Here is a 23520-nt window from a genome sequence, read left to right on the forward strand (position 1 = left end):
CTCAGCCTCCTGAGTAGCTAGGATTACAGATATGTACCACCATGCCTGGCTAAGTTTTGTATTTTTAGTAGAGACGGGATTTTACCATGTTGGCCAGGTGGGTCTTGAACTCCTGCTTTGGCCTCCCAAAGTGCTGGGATTACAGATATGAGCCACTGCACCCAGCCGTACTTTGCATTTTTACAGGTTGTTTTCACCTATATTTTTTGAATAAATGCTCACAACAGCCCAGCAACTGAGGCTGAGATTAAGTGATAAGATTCAGGACTTGAAGGATGGAGCTCTGACTCTAAGCTCTTTGCTCTGTCCACCTCAACGCCATAGCTGAATTCTCATATGAAGAACATTTTTCATGTGGTATTCTATTCTGCTGGGACTGACACATAATTAGCACCTTAAACTATATATCCAGGTAAAGAATTAGTCCTGTGCCAGAAACAAGGCATTTCCAGAAGCATAAGGTATAGCACCTCACAACAAGGTAGTTGGAACCCAGGGTCAAAAACAAGACAGATACTCCAGGGAAAAAACCATGTTCCTAGCTAATATCCCTAGCAAATGATCCCTAGCTAATCATGATGCCAAGGTATGCTGCCTCAGGAATCAGATTCGCGGCATTTAAATTAAGAAATTTTTGACTTCCAATGTAGGGAGACAGAACTGATGGGCCACAGGGAGCCAATTGAAACCTACCTTAAAAGCATTCACCTCCAGGCATGGTGGCTCATGCCTGTAATCCCAGCACTTTGGGAGGCAGAGGCAGGCGAAGTGCCTGAGCTCAGGAGTTCGCGAACAGCCTGCCCAACACGGTGAAACCCTGTCTCTACTAAAATACACACACACACACACAAAAATTAGCCAGGCATGGTGGCGTGCGCCTGTAGTTCCAGCTACTTGGGAAGCTGAGGCAGGAGAATTGCTTGAAACTGGCAGGCAGGGGTTGCAGTGGGCGGAGATGGTGCCACTGCACTCCAACCTGGGCGCCAGAGCAAGACTCTGTCTCAAAAAACAAACAAACAAACAAAAAACCATACATCTGTATCTTTCGCTACCTGTGTTTTGAAGTTGAAATGATTTTATACTACTTTTATCCTTGGATGCTTTCTTCATAGCTTAACACAGGTATTGTTTACCAATTAAAATGGGAAGCTGGTTTAAATATCAGCAATCATGCTACAACAGCACTATTGAAGGAGTATTTGACTCAAAGCCTTGGCTCTCCTATTCACAAATTTTGAGTGGTTATTTCATTGAACTTCCATTTACTATCTTCTAAAATGTGGAGAATACAAACTAATAACTTTTCCCCAGATTGTTGTGATTCTTAAGTGGGATAGCGAATGTGAGTGCTTTGTTATCTGTAATGCACTATATCAGTATTATTGTTATATTTTGCTTCAATATATTTATTAGCTTGCTAAAATAATTTCCTAAGTTATCTAGCTAATCACCTTTTTAACACCCCAACCTGATCTCTGCGTGCACTCAGCTCATATCAGAGTAGTTAAAAGTAAAATGGGAAAACGTGAGCAATGTATAACAATCCTTATTTCAACCACTGTATATAGACAACTCCTATTTTTTGTCAGCTGGTATATGAGACATCCACATGCAACCTTAAAGCCTGTGTTGTAAAGAAGTTTTTAATGCCAGAAATCCCATATGGTTTTGATGTAACTAAAAGGTGTACACTTTCCTCAAGGTCAAGTCTAAAAATTGGACCACTACAGGCTCTGACCACATGTATGAGAAGCCAAAGGACCTGTGATCTCACCTGCCTCAATCATGTGCCATTATTTACTCCACTTGCCTCTTCTGAATGGGTATGATCCCAACCAAACATAGTGAAGGGGAAAGTTAAACAATATTTGGAAAGCCATTACAGATGTAAAAGGTACATTATATTACATTTGATATAATGCAACAGTAATTATAACTATATATGCAATTCGTATCTACATAAGCCATGATAGTGGAGGATTTCTTGAAATTACTTTCTTTTCCCCCAGTGAAATGTCAGTTGTTTTTAGTTTTAAGTTTTGCAAAATTTGGAACCTGGTTTTCTTACACACTGTAAATAATTACTGCAGATACATTTCAGTCACGCTGCTCTAACTTGGGAGAAGAATCAGCACCAAAATTCTATGATGTTTCAGGTGGGGCAGAGTGTGAGAAGACAACTCAAAAAGAGGCTGGAGAGTCTTACTTAGCAGAAACCTCAGCTCTCACTTCTTTTATGGCTGTATTTCATAACACTTATCTTTTGACTTAGAACATTTGCCAGGAAAACTTTGATTCTTAGGGCAAATAACCCTGATAATTTAGAACTTAGAGATGTCTTATGAGTTTGCAAACATCAATGCATTATCAAAAGCCCTGTGAATTATTAGCCATTTAAATACCAGCTACCTATTTTTTTCTGATTACTGTTTCATTTTAATTGCTCCCATTTCCTGTCCTGACCTTAATGTTTCAGTGAAAAGAAGGCCTCCCACGAGAGAGAGAGAGAGAGAGAGACAGAGAGAGAGATCTTTCATTTGTGAATTGCAAAGCTTCAGAGGTCCTAATTTGGCCAGTATGTTTGCTGCAAAGCCTTGGAATGCTGTTTTGCAGTTTCAAAAGTGATCATACTCAGCTTCCCAGAATTTTTTATGCCTGGAGGATGCCACAAGAACAAGGGCAGCCTTGTTAACAAGTTCCAATCTCTCAAAAACAAGATAGGATTCAGATATAAATCATCATTTCAGCTCACAAAGCCATGTTCTCCACCCCACTGAAGGGCTTCATTTACATCTAAAATGGTTAATACTGATCTGCACCAGAACTCCTAAGTGGAGGAATGCAGCTGCCATGTGCTTAGTGACTCTGGGGTTAGGGAAGAATGACATCACCAAATGTAAGCATATTATCATGCTGACATAGAGGCACCTTGTTTTCTCCTCTGTGGATAGAGCAAGGATTGTGTTCTGTCTCTTGTTTTTTTCCGCTCGAAGAATACCTTTCCCCCTCTCTTCTTAGCAGCTGCAATATGAAGGGCTGAAAATGTCACTTCAACTAATGATGAATGATGCTTGACCTCTGGATGGGTTACTCTGAATTTTATGCAATTCTAAATTAATATGAAAGATCCCAACTCAAAGGACTTCGGCCGTTAAGATTTGCTTCAAGGATAGATTTGTGTAAAGCAGTTAGTAGCTTTGGGGATTTTGTTGCTGTTGTTATTGTACTTGGTGGGGGACTGGGAGACTCGTGCTCTGTAAGCAAGGTAAAAGGCAGAATGTGCTAACATTTTTATGTGTTATTTTTTTCCTGTGAGATTAATATCTTTTTCTACTAGAAATATTGTCAGTAAGCAGAACCAGTTTGTGAAAAAAACATTCTCAAAAGGGCAACAGGCCCACATGTCTTTGTTGTTTTTATTTGAATATAATTAATTATGTAAAGCAATAGTTAGTGTAAGATTAACAATTAGTAGATTCTGTCAAGTAGTCACACGGAAATTACTAACTAATTGAACGACTGGTCGTCTATTGTGTCAGAAAGCAGTACTGAGTGTCATTCTTTTTATCTTTTTACTTTGTTGTTTTCACAGATCCTCTTGTTTCTAAGATGTATGTTTCACAGCCGACTAATAAATAAATAACCCTGGTTGTAATTTCATAACATGCAAAAGGGTTTGAAATAAAAACACCTGTTTTAATTAGCATTATGGTTTGTTCACTTTAAAAAAAGTGATAATCCTGATGCAGTTAGCTGACATTTTTAAAGCTTTGAATTTCCATCTGTATCTTATATTATGATGTTTCAGGATTGTCATGAGTTAATTATGTTAACTTGGGAAGCATTGCTTGCATTTAGAATGAAAAACTTCAGCTTGAATAGACAGAAAAGCAGATGCTATCTTTCTTGTCAATTGCTTTGTTGTGGGCTGCCTTGCAAGTTTTCATGTATTTCTGGATCTAAAAGGAAGTGTAAATCTCTATTTATTTTAAGTTTAACATAAACTACACAATTTCAGTATTCTTCTGTTTTGGCTGTATGTGTCTTGTGTATCTTTACATGTGTAGCTTTCCTGCCCCCAAATTCAGAAATCCACAGTCAAATTATCTCTTCTTTAATTCTTAATTTGTTTTGTTGTGCCTAGGCATTATGGAGATTAGTACATAATAAAATTTAAGAATAGGACAACTCTACTGGCTCAATTCTCTCTCTAGTTATTTTTTTCTACCACCTTTTTGCTTTTGTACATCAACCTTTTAAATGGTACAAAAAACATGCAGCATCTGGGCACAACAAGGCATGTTAAGAATGGAGTAGGCACTCTAAGTAGGAATTTCCATGCTTTTGTGAGTTTAATGTTCCTTTAACATAGAGAGCAGCTGTGTTTATGTCAATAATTACACATTGGGATAAATGCGTGTACATGTTTTTCTTTATGGGATTAAGGATGTTAGGTATGGCCTTACACAAAAGATTCTTGTCCCTCCCATACCCACCCAAAAAGTTTCTATAAAATTCAAAACCAAGTTACACTGTTCTGAGATTCTGAAATATTTCTCTAGGCATTTGCACTTCTAGATTTCAACTGACAGAATATGGGATTGATGTGTTTGTAATCTTCTCTTTGCCCCCCCACCTCATACCCATTCTCCACTCTTCACTACCCTGTTCGGTACCCAGGATCTGTATGCACTCGCCTTCCAACAGGCTTCCAACTAGATTGGGCCAACGAGAGGCATCTGCAGCAGAACAGAGGGCAGGAGACAATGCAAGAATGCCAGGACTGTGAATGCTTAATCCCTGAATTGGTGCCATGAGCAATAAATGCTCGTGCTCAAAAGAAAGTGAGATCAAGGAAAAGTGGATCACTCTAGGCAGAACTTCTGGGATAAACAATCTTCCTTTGGGCTTTAAAGAAGTGGTGGGATGGTGCCATAGGAGGTGGGTGGGTATGATAGCTTAGGTCAAGAATGAGCAAGAACCACAGTATGGTTCTTGCTTGGGAATATCGAGTATACTAGTATAATGGGCCCAGATGCTCAGGTCTGAATGAGGTCAAATTTTAAGATTGAATGGCAGGTTGTGGCCCGGAAAAAGAGGCCTCGAATGATAGAATTAGAAAACTTAGTTTTAAAATGTATGATGAAGGTGTGTTCAGTATATAAATCCAATCTGTAAGTGATATGGAAAGTGGAAGTTTATTCAATGCCTTATCACATATTCAAATGAACGTATGGCTGCTCTACCACTTAAAAATAGCTCTGTTCATTAAAGGAAATGTAACCTAGATTTTCAGAAAATTAAAATACAATGTTCTTAAGTCAGTTTAAACTTTAACTGAGATTCATAGTTTGGTTCTGCCTTCCTAAGCATTTGGACTAAGGCAGAGAGTATAAATCTGATGGGTCATCTTCCTGACCAATCGACTTTCCATTTTGATTGCAAACAATCCACTTGTTTATTTAGATACAACCACTGAACCAAGTCATTTAGACACAAACATTGAACAACAATCCATGTGTTTTATTCCTCTCAACTTTAGGTGTATTTTGCCTCATAAAATATACGGCATTGTAATTGTTATTAATTAGCTACACATCAAAGAGCTTGGGTTAGCAGTGGGCCATGATGGCCTGAATCACAAAGTGTGACTTGTTCAGTGTATTTATTTATTTATTTATTTATTTATTTGAGACAGTCTCACTCTGTCACCCAGGGTACAGTGCAGTGGTGTGATCTCGGCTCACTGCAGCCTCTGCCTCCTGGATTCAAGCAATTCTCCTGTTTCAGCCTCCCGAGTAGCTGGGACTACAGGCACGCACCATCATGTCCGGCTAATTTTTGTATTTTTAGTAGAGACGGGGTTTTGCCATGTTGTCCGGGCTGGTCTCGAACTCCTCACCTCAAGTGATCCAACCACCTTGGCCTCCCAAAGTTCTAGGATTACAGGCGTGAGCCACTGCACCTGGCCTTTTACAGTGTATGTAAGACTAACACTACTCCTCTAGAAACAAGGCTGTACACCGTAATGGAATTTACCTTCCCAACCAAGCTGATTTGTTTAGATGCTGATCATTGGAAATAAATTATTAATCCAGGAACTCATGTTGTTTGTTAGTTTTTTTAATGTAATGGTTTGAAGCAGGCTGCTTATGAGCCTCATGTAAAAATGATTATTAGTTCCAGGGCATAAACTTGAATGACACTTTTTCCCTTCTTGCTCTATATGTTGCTATACAACTGTTTCCGTCCCTTATTGTTTTAGGTGGTTTTGCAAAATAATTTGTGAGATAAATCAGGGTTGGAATGTTAGCCTTGACACTAACTTCTTGTACGAATTCGAGCAAGTTATTTAATTTCTCTGGTCCCTAGTTCCTCACTTATAAAATCCGTGAATACTACCTTGCTTTGTTACTATGAAAATGACATAAGATCATGCAGATAAAGTACCAAGCACAGCGGCTGGCACATGACAGGTGTTAAGTTAATGGTCTTGTCGTCTTTGTTGTTACAGTTGTTGTTATTATTACTCAACTTTCACTTCTATGCTGATAATTTTCAAATTTGTCTGTCCAGTCTTTATCTCTTTACCAAGCTCCATAGTCCAAGGTCCAAATATCTACTTAGCATCACCAAACGAAAGTGTCCATAGCATCCCCCAACCAAACTCATTCTCCCAGGCATCTTTTTATCAAAAAACAAACTGAACAAATTAAAAATCCTAGCTACTCTTTCTCAAGTATTACATGTAAGATAACTTGCATAACTAGCTACAAACAATAGTTTTCTTTGGTTCATTCCCCCTTTACCACCCCTATGTTCATTAAATGGATGGCCTCACATGGCCTTTTCATTGCATTTCTACAAATACTATTTAGTTCTGGCCTTCATGGTATCTTGCTGGGCTGTTTCCAGGGCCTTCTAACTAATTTGCATATTCCTACTTCTCACCTCTCAAATGCATTATTCTATTTCCTACAGATTTATCTTCGTAAAATACAGTCTGGATGATATTTCCTCATACAAACTTCTGACAATTCTTTCACATCTAACAGAGACCATTTAATCTATTATCATAACAGTTACACTTTTCCCTGGCTTCCAAGCTAAGTTCTCATTACATTTCATCATTCACCTTTGCACTGGTCATAATGAAGCCTCTTGCCAATATCAAATTTTGATCCATTTCATACCTCTTTGCTAGAACAGTGGTCCTCAGAGTTTAACATGCATCAAAATCACCTGGAGGACTTGTTAAATCATAGACTAATTAGTATTTGTAGAAATGCAATCACACAGCCAGTTGCATCCAAAAGCCTCTGTTTCAGTTAAAACTGAGGTAGGTCTTGATAATTCACCTTAAATGTCCTGTGTGTGATGCTGATATAGCTGGTTCTGGGACATCCTTCCTCACCCATCTCAGTTCAACAAAATCCTATGCACTTCTCACTGCCATTGTGTGGGAGACGTTTCATCTGTCACCTGTCAGAATGAACCATTCCACACATTGTGTTCATGAGATAGGAGGCAGGACTCAACCACAGAGGCGAGGCTCAGACACCAAACCAAAATGAGGACTAGCTAAAGCAGGGACAGGGCAGACCTGGGCAAAGCCAAAAGCCGTCCCAGTGAGGCCCGATTTGGGGTTTACCTGTCCTGTATCACTAGCAGAATGATTGAGGTTTTAAGTGGAGCCAGATTGCCTGGACTCCGCTACTAAATACCTGAGTGAACCTGAACAAGTTCCTTGATCTCTGGAGCTGCTTTTCCATCAGTAAAGTTGAACTAATAACAGTACATCCAGCATATGTTGATGTGAGGATTAAATGAATTCCTGCATGTGAGGCACTTAGAATAGTGCCTGAGAAGTGCTCAACTATTATTGGTTTTCTAGTAGTTTATACCTTTACTACAATGCTCAATGACGCTTAAAGTTTGTAGGCCTATCTCCTTTTGAGATGTCAGTTTCCTTGAAAGCAGAGACCACGTTGTTGTGAATCCCCAGAAACATAGCCCTGGGCTTAGCACTTTATAGAAATCCGGTAAATAAAATTTTTAATTAAATGGAGATCAAAGAAAGATTGCAAAAGGATCTTAAGTAAGTAAAAATCTTCTAAACAATAAACAAACCATCCATTTCTTTTTCCCTCATCATAAAGATGAATAAAAATTAGGTCAATTATTAATAATACATTGAAAGTAGGTTTGCCTTTTCCTTTGAATTCTCTAAACTCTATAATTAAAATGACTTCAAATTGGAAGATTGTTAAGAAGAAATTAATCTTATTGGTAAGTAAAAAAGCAAATCCCATGGTTGATGATAGATATGACCTGTTAGCAATAGTCACACTTTTATATTTTATTTCCTTACAATCAGCATGTGGAGACCAACATAATCCAATTAATTGTAATTCCCTTTTGTAGCGTCCGTAAAGTAGTTCATGATACTAAAACACCATTGAAGTCTTATCTCTGGTCAGATAATCCAAATGGATTCTGATTTGCAAAATACCAGCAGGTCTTTATAAACTTCAGGAAAATAGAATATTTTGACTTCCCTGAACCTATAATAAATGTGATACACAAAAATTCGTCTCTGAACTCTAATCCTTTGTAAATGCTAGCCATCAGTTTTCTAGACTTCTTTCTCTGCACCTGTTTCTTATTAACTGACTTCTTTTAAAAGCATTTTTTTCCACAGTGAATATCCAGTATTTCAATACATCAGAGCCTCTCAGCTGAGCTTCTTGCTCATTGTGTCTTTTTGGACACACCACCCCTCTTCTATACGCCCACTCCAACCCATCCTATGTGCTACTGCCAGAGCATCTTTCTAGAATGTTGCTCCCCTGCTTATGGTCATCCAGACTTTTTCGGTTGTAAGGACCTTCATGCTGTACCCTCTGCCTTCTTTTCTATCCTCAACACCCTGAGATATGGAATCTATGCCTCTAGGGTCTCCGACAACTTGTGGTGTCCCAAATGCATCATGTTCTTCATTCCTTGGTGTGATCGTTACTTCTAGTTGAATTTTTCTTCATCTCTTCTCTTCCTCCCTCCCAGCTCCTGCACCACCCTCACTCACCTGACTGCTCATCGTTTAAGATCATTATTATGTGACACCTCATCTGGAAAGCCTTCTGACTACACCCAGATGAAGCTTGATGCTAATCTTCTATGTTCCCATAGCAGTCTGCAAGAAGTTATATAATAACATTTACCGTACTTGATTACATTTTTTTCTATTTGACCAAACTTCCTATATACTATGAAATCTTTGAGCATAGAAGCTAGATCTTTATTTATCTTATTTTTACCCCAGCAGCTATAACATGCCTAGCACAAAATTTGGGTTCAATAAATATTTGATAAGTGAATGAATAACCTACTTATGTCTTCAGTATTTGTTAAGTGTTTTGAAAGAGAATGATAAACAAAGAGAATACAAAAATAATGCTGTGTGTGTATACATATATCTATTGTCATCATCATTGGTATTATGAAATAGCCTCTGTTATCAAAGGAGGTTAAAATTTGATAGGTGGTACAAATATATGAATAGCTAATAAAAATGAGTGCATCAGTCACTGGCTAAGCACTGGGGATATAAAGATAAATAAAAACAAATTTCTTTGAGACAGAGATAGAGGAGAGACCCTTTGTTTAAATCACTATAGTTAAATTAATTAGGCATGCCCCAGGAGTGATGGGGTTCTCAGGCTAGGATTAGAAACATGGTAAGCAAAGTTTGAAATGAAACCCAATGTAGGGAAGAGTCAAGATTAACAACATAGATAGCTAGGCATCACAAACTATGGGCAGAGACCGGGGAATTGGTGCCACAGGTTTGTTTAGGCTAGAATAATTAAGATGATAATGTTGTTCAGTAGTTTCAACAAGAAGTTGTTGCACAAGGACCTAGCTATTTTACCTTACTTCATGCAAGTAGTTGTAAAATTTATAAATCTCCCAACTCTTATTTTGTGTACCTTTGTGGAGCTTTAGTGGTGATTGTGGTGAAGAAAAGTCCTGTGATGCAGAAAATTTAGTTTACTCCCATGAATCCAACTAATCGAGATAACTTAGGTTAAAAATTATCATTAATAATTACTAGAAATCATCTCTTCATTTTGGTTATCTTAATTGACAACTAACAGATGTCTTATCTGGGGATAACATAGTTTCAATGAATGAGAGTAGCAATATCTTAATCTACCAGTTTTGTTTACCTTTTATTTCAATTTTTCTGAAGAAATATTTCCAGACAGAAAATTCTAAGTTAGCAAAAACCCAAATCCATATCCTTTTCAATGTTACCATTTCTAACCCTACACATATCACCAACATAGTAAGGGGAATGATTAAAAGCCAGAAATTATATTACATTCTGGAAATATTTGCCAAAGTCTGTCTATATTGGATGCTTTTCATATATTACATCACTTAAATCTCACACAAAATTAAGAACTCTCATTTGACAAGTGAAGAAACCAGAATGTTAAGTCACTTCTATATATGCGTTTTTGCCTACAATAGACATATTATCTGTATATGGGAATTTATAGGACTTAGTTTATTTCCTAGATATCATTAAGAGATAGGTTTTGACTTGGCCCTGTGCTTCATATTTGCAAACGTGATATAACTTGGAGGGAACAATAGCAATGGTGTTGAAATTTAAAGCCACTATGAAGCAAGCTTTCAAAAATGACTTTGTCGAAATTTAATCCTACGATTCTCTCCCCTTTGGAGTATGTAATGTATGAAATCATCCATGGAATTCCAGCAAATTCAGAATCTGTTTGGAGAAGATGGTTAAATAAAAAGAACCATTGTGTACGGTATCTATAGAGTACAAAAAGCCTTTGACTGAATGGAAATAAGAACAGTGTTGGAAGCTCTGAGTAAGAAAGGAATTAGAGAAATATATATGGGTGCCAGGAAATCCATCAGTTTTTTTTTTTATGATCCTCACTGAAAGAAAAAAGTCTGTTCATTTTTGTTGCTGTTGTTGCATCTAAACAGGACTACCTTTTCTCAGCTACCTAAACGAAATATCTAAAAGCCTGGAGAGAAGCATAATGTCACTAATGTCATTTTATAAGGTAGCATCATGCATGGAGTTGTGATGATGGGAAGATGTTTTATGTTATGCCATTATAAATTAAAAATGCACAAAGCAATGACACATGTGTTATACTTTCCATCTGTGGCGCCTGCTTCGCAAGTTTCAGTTGTACCTATTTATTATGTTATTCTTTACCTTCAAATGAAATCTGAGGAGAAATAAAAATAAGACAGTCTTGCTCCTGACTCGCTTCCTGTACTGGATAGAGTAGAAGACCGTTCCACCTCCTTCCAAGAGAGTAACTAAAGATATTTCATATGAGCCTGTGACATGTGCATGCTTTGGCCTTCTCAAATAATTTCCAAAGATATGCACACAACCTGAAAGCACACCAAAAGCAAGCTAATGTGGCATGCCAAAGTAGCCCATTAGATATTCAGAAATAAAAGCTTTTAAAAAAAAGTTTTAAAATCTTAGAAAGTCTGTGGTTACTTCCTTCCTCCCTCTGTTGTAATTCAAGGAGGCCACAGAAAACCAGGTTTTGTAGACCAGGTGGTAATAGAACCATCTATTCTATGCACAGGTCTGTCTCCTCTTGCCAGAAAGGAACCATTTTCAAACATAGGACTCCTAAGAGCTTCCTGGGGGTTACTGTGATAAATCATATGAAACAGATCTCTTTGATTTTGCGTACAAGTTTTCATATTTAAAACCACTTTGCTCCTTTCTCTTTGATAGGTATCATGACCATAGACAGTTGATTGGACTTGGGTTGAGTTTTTCCTGAGGAAGTTTCCAATGTTTTCTAGTAGTACTTAGAGTCTCAGGTGATGGCAACCATGCAATATTTCCACTTTAGACATAGTAGTTGGACACAGAATGAATATGAAAATGGCAATCATGATTTTATTCTTTCTCTGGAGACCACACTGGAGAGTATTCTGCATGTTTGTAGAGCAAATCATTTGAAATAGGTTAAGCCTGAATAGGCAGGCAATTTTTCAACTAATTCCAGCTTCAAATCTGTTCTCTGAATATTGGTAATTATTTTTCTTCAAATGGAATTACCTAAAGAGCTAACTCTGTTGTTCACTGTGTTTCACAAGTGTAGCATAGCCCTTGTGTTGAGAAGATGTATAGGTATGATCCAGAAATTTGACCTTGTCTTTCTCTGTTCAAAACCTTGGGGCATTGTATTAGTTTGCTTGAGCTACCATACTAAAGTACCACAGACTGGGTGGTTTAAACACCAGAAATGTATTTCCTCACAGTTCTAAAGGCTGGAAGTCTGAGATTAAGGTATCGGTAAGTTGATTTCTCCTAAGGCTCCCTCCTTGGTGTATAGGCAGTCAATTTCCTCCTGTGTCTTCACATGGTCTTTCCTCTGTCTGCACCCTAATCTGTTGTTATAAGGACACCATACATATTGGATGGGGACCCACATGACCTCATTTTACCATAATTACCTATTTAAAGATCCAATCTCCAAATATAGTCACACTATGAAATATTGGGGGTTAAGACTTCAACGTTTGATTTTGAGGAATGGAAGAACACAATTCAGCACATAACAGGCACGATGCATAATTTTGGGTGATATATTTGTTCTTTGAGTTTGTCCTGGCTTGCCCCCAAGGACAAAATAATATGATTCTAGGGAAGAGTAACAAGATGTAAAATGTCCAGAACTTTATATTCACTTTCTGAGCACCTGATTAAGCCCTCTCCTTTGAGGAACATAAAGCAGCCTCAACAGCTGTAGCTTTAAAAACACAAGGCCCAGTATGTAGTCTCCTTCCATCTCTGTTTGTTTGAAAACAATTAAGTGAACAAACAAATTAACTGGCCAACTGGTTTAGTTTTCTCAGATAATATCCTCAATGAAGTCTCATGTTACAGCCAAGGTGTGGAAGGAGGAGCTTTAGCCAGTGCAGCACAGAAAGATGCTACTTTTGGCACAGGGTGACATCACCGTGTTTGAGAATGCAGAACCTCTCTAATCCACCAGAAATCAGACCAAACCATCACTTTCAGGAGCCAGCACAGCAAGAAAAGTTGAGCTAGTTGAGTGATTCAACCAACTTACTTTTGATCCATTCCTTTAAATGCTAAACTAAAAATCTTCTATATCCTTATAAACAGTGTCATTTTATCCACATTAATATCTAATCTTTCAATTTGATTTTAGGGCCAAACATATTATGTTTTGGATCGATCATCCCTCTGGCATCTCTTCCATTTGGGATGTGACTTTCATGTACCCAGCAGGCCTTTTAGATAAGGGATCCAAATGGTCGTCTGTGCTGGAAGCAGGGACATCATCCTTTATGAGAGTTTCATAGTGTAACAAGTTCTTTTCACTGTATTAATGAGATCAGGGCTATTCTTTCTGTATCCTGGGAAAGCTAGGGTGTCTTTTCCTCTTTTTAAAATTGCAACAATAAAATAAAAGTTGGAAAGAGGTTTTAAAAGTGCTATGAAAACTATTACAAGGTAAAGAAGCACTTGTTTTTAACACATGAAGAAGATTTTCTTTCTTGACTCGGTTACTCTTCTATTCTGGATAGTCCAAGTGCAAGCATATTTCAAAAAAGACTAGGTTAAAACAGGTTGAGTCTAGTTAAAATTGGACCTGATATCACAACTGCTGGTTATATATACCAATATCTACAAAGCAATATATAATACAAGAGGAAAGGGGTAAACTCATTTTTTTTTTCCTTTGAGACAGAGTCTCGCTCCGTCACCGAGGCGGATGGGGTGCAGTGGTGTGATCTTGGCTGACTGCAACCTCTACCTCCCAATTCTCCTGCCTCAGCCTCCCAAGTAGCTGGGATTACAGGCATGCCACCATGCCGGGCTACTTTTTGTTATTTTTTTTTACCATGTTGGCCAGGCTGGTCTCAAACTCCTGGCCTCAGGTGATCTGCCCACCTCAGCCTCCCAAAGTGCTGGTATTACAGGCATGAGTCACTATACCTGGACAGTAATTAAACTCTTAATGATACTTAAATGCTCCTTGTTCCTTGGAAACTACCATTGACCTACTATGGCTATCAAAGGTTCATCTTTCAGTTCTTCTTTTTAAGAAAAATTATTCCTAATAGCTACTGTCAAATTTTTTCTTTCAAATATAATTTGTAAAGCTTGATATAAATAAGTTTTTACTTAAAAGATACCCTAAAGGCTCTTCAAGAAAGAGCATTTCAAGGTAACCTTGTTTGGGTACAACATTTAGGTTGTGTGTGTGTGTATGTGTGTGTGATCTCATAAAATTCACATGGTATTTGCATTGTGGAGCTTAACCTATCTTTAATTCTGTTTATAAGCTTTAAGGCAAAACCATAACCAAAATGAATTTAAGATAACCTAATTAGAGGGCCAGGAGAAACCAGCACAGATTGAAAGGATTGTGAGACATTGTGATTCAACCAGACTTCTTCCTAGGATTGGACTATAACATGTGATATGGTTTGGCTGTGTCCCCACCCAGATGTCATGTTGAATTGTGTTGAATTGTAATCCCCAATGTTGGGGGAGGGACCTGGTGGGAGGTGATTGGATCATGAAGATGGATATCCCTCTTGCTGTCCTCGTGATAGTAAGTTCTCACAAGATCTGGCTGTTTAAAAGTGTATAGCACTTTCCTCTTCACTCCTCTCTGCTGCTGGCCATGTGAAGATGTGCTGGCTTCCCCTTCACCTTCTCCCATGATTGGAAGTTTACTGAGGCCTCCCCAGTTATTCTTCTGTACAGCCTGCAGAACTGTGAGCCAGTTAAACCTCTTTTCTTTGTAAATTAACCAGGCCCAGGTAGTTCTTTATAGCAATGTAGTTTTTGTTGATCCCGTTCAAGAAACTGCATCGTACTGAGATAAATCCTCTAAAACAACCAGGCTGGCTTACAATGTTTGTTCAATGTTTCAGTTGCCTTAGTCCCTTTTTTATTTTATCATTTTGGCCTTTACTCACCTGCCTCATTCTGGTGACATATTGGATATGTTTGATTCCTTATGCTTTAAAATGTTTTTCAGGTACATTTTCCCATTTGATACCAACAATTATCCTTCTATCTTCATTTTACAAATAAATAAATAAATAGATATACAATGAATTAGTGGTAAATCCAGTCCTGGAGTGGGTGTTTCGTATGGTCTTTTTCCTACTCTATCATATTTCCTCTTCACTCCATTGCTACCTAACAATTTGCTCCATCTCTGCCCGTTTCCTAATGCAGTTGCTTCTTATTACCAATTTGTTTTGTATCTGTTTATATAAGAATCTGTGCCTTCTACAAGTCTGTAATTACCAAAGATGAGAGTCAGTTTACAGGTAAAAGCATAGCCTCGAGTTAGACATTTAAGGATAAAATGTAAAAATTACAATCTTGACATAATAGTCAATCAACTACCATTTGCAATTACTGTTTATTTGCCTTTTCCCTTTCTGCTTCTGCCAGCCAAGATTAAGTCTGAACACAGTGATTTTAAACATAGTGGGGGCTTACTGGCTCTTTATCCTGGTTTCATCACTTGGCAGCCATGGGAAAATTGTTTAATCTACCTATGCCTCACTTTCCTTATCTGTAAAATGGACATGATGATAACAATAGCATCTTCCTCATTCCTTGCCGAAAGCATTAAATTAGATAATGAATGTAGAGTGCATAGCACAGTCCCTGGTACAGTGTAAGCTCTAAGTAATTGTTGGTTATCGCTTTCGTTGCAAAGTAGCCTGAATGAGTTCATATGGATTTTGTTCTATAAAAAGTTATGATGTTGTCAAGAATAATTACCAACTCAAGTTCATATTAAGGAAATATCAATATGTGTGTATCTAATTTTCTAGTTCCCTGACCACCTATGGTAGACTTCGTAAATCTTTGTTGAGTTACTTCTATAGACACTTATGGACTTCACTATAGTGGCTCTCAACCAAGAATAATTTTGCACCATGGGGAGATACGTGGCAATCTCTAGACACAATTTTTATCATCCCCACTGGGAAATGCTACTGGCATCTATTAGATAAAGGTCAGGGATACTGCTAAACATACTAGAATGTACAAGACAGCCCCCACCACAAAGAATTTTCCAGCCCCAAATGTCAATAGTGTGGTGCTTTTGAGAAACTCTATTAGAAAAGGGAAAAGTATAAGACATCATCACTCTGTAGAATCTAGTTAGAAAATGCTTATCAAATAATGCAAATATATTTGTAATAATGCCTGTTAACACCAGGGTAGGGTTATGGTTAGTTCATCTTGAGGACTGGTTGGCTTCATGAGAAGGCATACTATATGGACATAACTTCATGTTTAGATAAACTACAGTGGCCTTGCAAAATTTGCCTTAACATCACCTGGTTTACAAGGGATCTTAACCTTGGTTGATTATGAAAACTTGATATAAAAATTAGTATTATATTTCAAAATACTCTTTCCAACTATTTGCCATATTGCCTATTTAAGCTACTTGCTGAAGGGCTACAAATTATTATTATTTCTTTAAATGGAAACTACATGGGAATCTATAGTAGGAATCTTGGTTTAAGGGACACAGTTAATATTATATGGTATTTTAAGTAGATATAATCAAATGGTATCTATTCATGGGTAAAGTTTCTTTATATATCACTATGTTCAATTTTCATGTTCACTTGAATTAACTGATATTAATGTGGAAATGAGTAATAGTAATGCTGTTTTCCTTTGGTTAAGCCATTATTTGTTGCTGCTGTTGTTGTTTCCTTGCTCAAGTTAAAATCATTCTCTTTTTTACCTGCTGAACACTTTCCTTTAGCAATTTCAAACTTGTGCACCAAAACGGCATTTTGTGTTGGACTTTTCTGATAAATTTTTGGTAGAGATAGTTGTGTGTGTGTGTGTGTGTGTGTGTGTGTGTTTGTGTGTGTGTGTGTTTAGGTTTCCACTTAAAGTTCAGTGCCAAAGCTACAGTACTTATACATTTTCTAAATGTGTTTTAAGCAATAAGTTGTACAACATTTTTAGAACATGTGTTAAGCTATTTCTCTAAGAATGAAGCTCTTAACAAAACATAAGCACTCTGCATGAGATCTTAGCAGCAAAGTGCTTAAAAGATAAAGTAAGAATTGGTACCATGGGAAGAACACCAGCTGTAGAGCACACAGGTCCATTATGAGAAGTATGGTAGTGGGTAGGGAGAAAATGATTTAATCAGGAGTAAAACCAATTTTATTATAAGGGCACGCAGGGGGTGTGGCACCATAGTGAGAGGGACATTTCAAAATATCTGACAGATTTCAACAATGTGAAAACCCCGTTCTTTAAAGTGACAGTAAACCCCATCAGGTCTCCCTTTTTGATGCTATTGTTAACAGTTGACTGTTTAAAGCTGGCCTGCTAAGATGCTGTCGGCCTATTTCAATAGTGTGTAGCCAAATAAAAGACTAATTGTTGAAATACAATCAATCAAAAATGATTGCAGGGCAGAAAGAAGGTCTCCTCTGCTGATTTTGTTGTGTATCATATTATTGTGTTATGATTGAGGTAGGAATGAAGACTGAAAGGGAAGATTAGCCCGTCTGAAATAAACAGATTCACCTTCATGTCTTCTCTTTGCAAACACACTGTTGAGCAGGAACACCACTTACTATAAGCCTTAGAAATGATCGTTCATTTATTAAAAAAAAAAAAAAAGATCTGCTGAAGATTTGGGCTAATATTTTTAAAAGGACGTGAACATTATTAGCAAAACAGCCCATGCAGAGAATCCCTACAATGACAATTCTCAGCTTTTCTTACATTTTGGTGCAAAATGCTCCTCTGAATTCATAAAACTGACATCCAAGGGACATGTGAATGCGAGCCCAAGACATCAATAAAGAAACAAATTTTCAGTTGACCAAATACCTCGGCGCTTGCCAGTATTCTCAGCTTTTCAGTTAACCCCCAGATTGTCTAAAATGATTAGTTTAAGGTTTCATGAAGCCCCGAATCCAAAACCTTTTCCATGTTGCACGTTTAGAAAGACAAATCGTCTGGCTCGACAGCAGTGCCTTTGTACCTTGCTTCCTTTTAATTTTATGTCAAGATGTCCCTTTCAGACATGAATGCATCCACTTCTTGGGTGAGACTAATTCCAGACATTCATATTGAGGGTGAAAAGGACAAAAATAATTGCCCAGCACACTTTATTACTATTAAAACCTTCATTTTGGCATTTACTTTCTTTAGTATTTCAACATCTCCACTCACTCAAGCTTCCCAAGCAAATATTTCTGTTGTTTCTAAAAAGAGTTGGTAAGCACTTGTGGTTTGTCTTTAGTGTGTTATCATTTTTGACAGCTTTGCATAGCCTACGTAGGCCAACAGGGGTCTGTCTAATATTGTTGCTGGGCATATTTTCCTCACTGAGATGAGAACTAAAAAAAAAAGATTTTGAAGCAGTAAGAAAAGAATTAATATCCTTTCTCACTCAGTATTCTCTTCCTTGCTGACTTTATATTCAGGCAAAAAAAGGGAAAAAGTGTTACCCATTATTCCCTTGTACATAGCAAGGCTAACACATGTAAAGCAATAACTCATTTTCTATTGCCATGTTTAGCATATGTCTCCTGTTGGCTCAGCAAGGCCTTTAGGCCGGTCCCTTGAGCCGGCCATCATTGGCAACTCTTAGCCCCTCGGCCTCAAAACCAAATAGCTTTGAATCATGTTGAGCTGTGATGCTAATTTTCATACTGATGCATTATGGGAATAAATGTATCTGACATACTGTGTCAATGGCACTGTCTCTTTGTGTCTCTTGTTTTTTTGTTAGCTGCATTCCTACAGATGGTATTCCATTGAAAATGTTCCCTTCCTACGGAAAGAGGGAGGAAAAAAAAAATGCACAGCACCAAACCTCTAGGTGCAGAAGGCTGTTAACGGTTGCTGATGATAGTAGGCAAACATTAACATAATAATTAGTGTCTTGTAATTGTTTCATTAAAACCAGTTGTTCCATTTCTCCTCGTGTTTTCCCAGAAGAGAAGCTGAATTTGGACGACAGCCAGTGGGAGGACATCCACGTTGTCACCGGAGCACTGAAGATGTTTTTCCGGGAGCTGCCTGAGCCGCTCTTCCCTTACAGTTTCTTTGAGCAGTTTGTGGAAGCGATCAGTAAGTACCTCACAGAAAAGGGCAGGTGGTAGAATAACCTGACATCCTGGAATTATTAAGTAAATAATAAGAATGATTATAATAATAATCATGGGGAACAGATAGTATCCCCGATGCTCCATATCTTACGTTTTCGTTTTTGTGTTTTGATGGCTTTATTTCTGGCCCTGCAGTATTATCTGAGGTTTGTTTGTTTGTTTGTTCTTAATTAGGAAAAAAAATATGACATCCTATTTAGGGTAGCCAATTTAACTAAGTATCCTCAAATGAAAATAGTGTCTCATCAAATCTGCTTTAAAGGGTTCACTGTGTGCACCCCTCGTCTCTGCCTTTATACTTTCAGAATTGCAATGAGTTTGAATACAAAGCGGTCTTGAAAAGAATCCTAAGTGAATTAAATATTACATTTCATGAAATATGTGTTAAATTATCAACTAAGACATCATGTTCTCTTGGTTCACTCACCCTTCACCCACCAACACTAGTAAACAGTCAGCCATAATTTGCTTATGAGCAGTGTGATTATCAAATGAAGTAATGGCAAGTTTCTTCTGTTAAACTGGTGACTTTATAAGAGAGTGAGTTATATCTACTACTAACCAGTAGTCATTGTATACTCCATGAAGCTTCCTTTTCTGTTTTTTTTTTTAATTCATAAAACACACACACACTTAAGTAAAAGTGAATAAATGAATGAATGAATCAATGAAAATCTTTTCCAAATGGAAGGGTACTTCTGCTATTAATCGTTGGAGAAGCAACTACTGGTACGTCTCTAAATTTAATATCTTAGGGTATGCTTACTGTAACTGTGACAGCTTGGAAAAAGTTTCCTGGCAAGCCAGCTGATTTAAGGAAGAAAAAGAAAGAAGAAAGAAAGGTAAAATTGAAAACCTTGCAAGCCTGGCAGGAGCTTAATTAAAATCCTAACGAGACAAATCTCCAAGAAAAAAAAACTGCTGTATTCAGGAGGTCTGATCTTGGATGGCTGGGTATGAAGTGTTCCCATTAGCAGAAGTGGAGATTTGGGGGTCCTGTGTTGGAAAACAGCCCCTCAACATGCCCTCTAATTCTGTCATTCACAAAGCCTTCACCCTTGTTTAAAGCTCTGGCAAAACGGTATCAAGAAAAAGAAGAAATTTCTCTCCCAAGGTCTTTCTCTTGTTGCTTGCTCACAATTTCAGATTTTGTTGTTGCTATTGCTGCTGCTGCTGCTGCTGCTGTTGTTGAATGTAGTAACAATACTCTAACGATGGGTTTTGAGTTGAGGCTGGAACTCTTATCCCTTGTCGTGACTTCATCTCATGACCCCTCTACTTCTTCAGAACAGCAATGTTTCATAGTTAAGCATGCTTTCTTAACTTCATTTGAAAAGAAGAAATAAAAAATAAACAAGCAGGCATTTCCATAACAGCTTTTTCTGATATTCTGTCTTGGAACACCCAAGCAACTTACAATGTTGGAACAGCGTTCTGGTAGGAAATTGGAGGGACTTTGCATTTGGATGCCTATTTCTGATTGTGTACATTTAAAGAAGTCATATAAATTTCACATCATCATCTCCACACATTCAAGTGAGGATGATCTCATTTGGAAATATACTTCGGTATGTGCTATTTGGGGGCTATATCTAGGATATCCATCATTTAAGCTTCCTTTAGTTCACCTGATTCTAAAGATGTTAGGAAAGTCATTTTCTTAGCTTGAGAGATATGGAAAGCAGGCCCTCCGAATCCACATGAGAGTATGTCTTTTGAATTTCTCTAAGGAGTAGGATCATCTCAGGGATATTCTAGACTTAAGTCCAAATTGTATAGAATTTCAGAAATATAGGCATGGTAAGAACGGAACATGGCAGAGTTGAGGCAGCGGACTATTGGGATTGATGGCTCTTGCAAGGGTTTCTGCCAACACCTATAAAATGGGTTATGGCGAGAATGAATAAGAAAGTGCCTAAGAAAATCTTTTAAAAATGTAAGAGGGTGCACAAACAGTGCTAAAAGTGTTTCTCCATATGAGCTTTGTTTGATAATATAATTTGGAAGAGAAGAGAGAGGAGACTTCGTCCTTCATTGTTCAAGGCAACGAGAATCAAACTCAGGGTTATTGTGTCAGGACGTGGTTCCTGCCGGTGGGTTCGTGGTCTCGCTGACTTCAAGAATGGAGCCGTAGACCTTCTAGGTGAGTGTTACAGCTCTTTAAGATGGCACAGACCCAAAGAGTGAGTGGTAGCAAGGTTTATTGTGAAGAGCGAAAGGACAAAGCTTCCACAGCATGGAAGGGGACCCCAGCGGGTTACCCCTGCTGGCTGGGGTGGCCAGCTTTTATTCCCTTATTTGTCCCCTCCCATGTTCTGTTTCTGTCCTATCAGAATGCCCTTTTTTCAATCCTCCCCGCGATTGGCTACTTTTAGAATCCTGCTGATTGGTGCATTTTACAGAGCACTGATTGGTGCATTTACAATCCCCCTGCTAGCTACAGAGCGCTGATTGGTGCGTTTTTACAATCCTCTTGTAAGACAGAAAAGTTCTCCAAGTCCCCGCTCGACCCAGGAATTCCAGCTGGCTTCACCTGTCATTATGATCTGAAAGTTTGTTTCCCATCAAAATGTATATGTTGAAGTTCTCACCCCCAAGGTCATGGTATTAAGAGATGGGGGGGCTTTAGATGGAGATTAGGTCATTAGGGCAGAGCCCTCATGAGTGGGATTAGTGGCCTTATAAAAGAAGCCCAAGAGAAACCTGTATCTTCTTCCACCATGTGATGGCACAACTAGAAGTTGCCATCTATTAGCCAGAGAGTGGGCCCTCACCAATACATTAAATGGGCTGTCAACTTGGTCTCATACTTCCAAGACTCCAGAACAATGAGAAGGAAATTTCTGTTGCTTATGAATTGCTAAATTTATGGCATTTTTTATAGTAGGCCAAATGGACTAAGACACTCAGCAGCCTTGCTTCAACTCAAAACAGAATAGTAGAATGTCATTATTTTTTAATATGTAAAACGGAGGGATCAACCAACAGGGTAATGGGGCTGAGACATATGATATTGGACAGAGACGTACATTTACTAACCCACGTATTTTTGATATAACCTTGAAGCTAGTCCTTGTGTTCTAAACCTAGGAAAAACTCTAGGTTGTAATTCATATTTAAATATTCTTAAGCAATGAGAGAATGGCCACCTAGTTCCTTGGCAATGGTAAAAACCACACCAGAGGAAATACTTTCTCTCCATGTGTACCAATTGTACTAAAAAGTCTTTCAAAATTTTAAGAACATTTATACCCCATCGCAGGGCTTTATCATAGCTTACATAGCCTCTTGTAAAAATCTATACAGTGAGAAACTCAACAGATCCACTCACGAGTTTTCGGCTTTATATGGAAAGGGACCAACCAGGTAAAGTAAATTCACAGGACAGGATGAATTGAAGACAAAGAGGCTGGGTCTGGGCCTCTTTGTCCTCAGATCCTAGTTCTTCCCTTTTATTCTCTGTACCATAGGAGGGTTGGTCCTAGCCAGCTATATTTTGCAGATGCTGTTTTTGTTAGTGTTTTTTTTTTTTCGACTTTTATTTTAGATTAAGAAGGTACATGTGTAGGTTTGTTACCTGGGTATACTGCGTGATGCTGAGGTTTGAGGTACAAATAATGCCATCACCCAGGTATAGAGCATACTACCCAACAGTTTTTCAACTCTTGCTCACCTCCCTCCCTCTCCCATCTAGTTGTCCCCAGTGTCTATTGTTGCCATCTTTATGTCCATGTGTACCCAGTGTTCAGCTCCCACTTACAAGAAAGAACATGGGATATTTGGTTTTCTGTCTCTGCATTAATTTGCTTAGGATAATGGCCTCCAGCTGTATCCATGTTGCTCCAGAGGACATGATTTCCTTCTTTTTTATGGCTGTGTAGTATTCTGTGTGTATGTACCTCATTTTCTTTATCCAGTCCACCATCACTGGGCACCTAGGTTGATTCCATATCTTTGCTATCGTGAATAGTGTTGCGATGAACATGCAAGTACTTGTGTCTTTTTGGTAGAAAGATTTGTTTCCTTTTGGATGTATACCCAGTAATGGGATTGCTGGGCCCAATGGTAGCTCAGTTTTAAGTTATTTGAGAAATCTCCAAACTTACATGTGCTCTTGAGATGCTGTTGCACCCGGTCAAAGCCACTGGAAGGAGATGGCAGAAAGAGAGAGAAGACAAAGGCCAGCAGTTTATGAGTTTATCCCCAACCCGTTCACCCTTGCCACCCATCTGCCTCAGGTAGCTTTTCAGCCTGAGGCTCCTTCTCCTCTACAGC

At 38.2% G+C, this 23520-nt stretch overlaps 1 protein-coding gene across 6 annotated transcripts in view; it reads left to right on the top strand.

The window, feature by feature from the left end:
• The window catches only part of ARHGAP15 (Rho GTPase activating protein 15), a 638999-nt gene that overhangs the window by 475702 nt on the left and 139777 nt on the right, over positions 1-23520 (top strand). For all 6 annotated transcript variants that reach the window (XM_001157299.6, XM_063790436.1, XM_016949756.3 and 3 more), the window contains one exon: positions 19073-19207. In XM_001157299.6, coding sequence (XP_001157299.1) covers positions 19073-19207 — 135 coding nt within the window. The remainder of the gene's footprint in view (positions 1-19072; positions 19208-23520) is intronic.

Source organism: Pan troglodytes, chromosome 13 (genome assembly GCF_028858775.2).
Source record: "Pan troglodytes isolate AG18354 chromosome 13, NHGRI_mPanTro3-v2.0_pri, whole genome shotgun sequence".
Lineage (NCBI taxonomy): Eukaryota > Metazoa > Chordata > Mammalia > Primates > Hominidae > Pan > Pan troglodytes.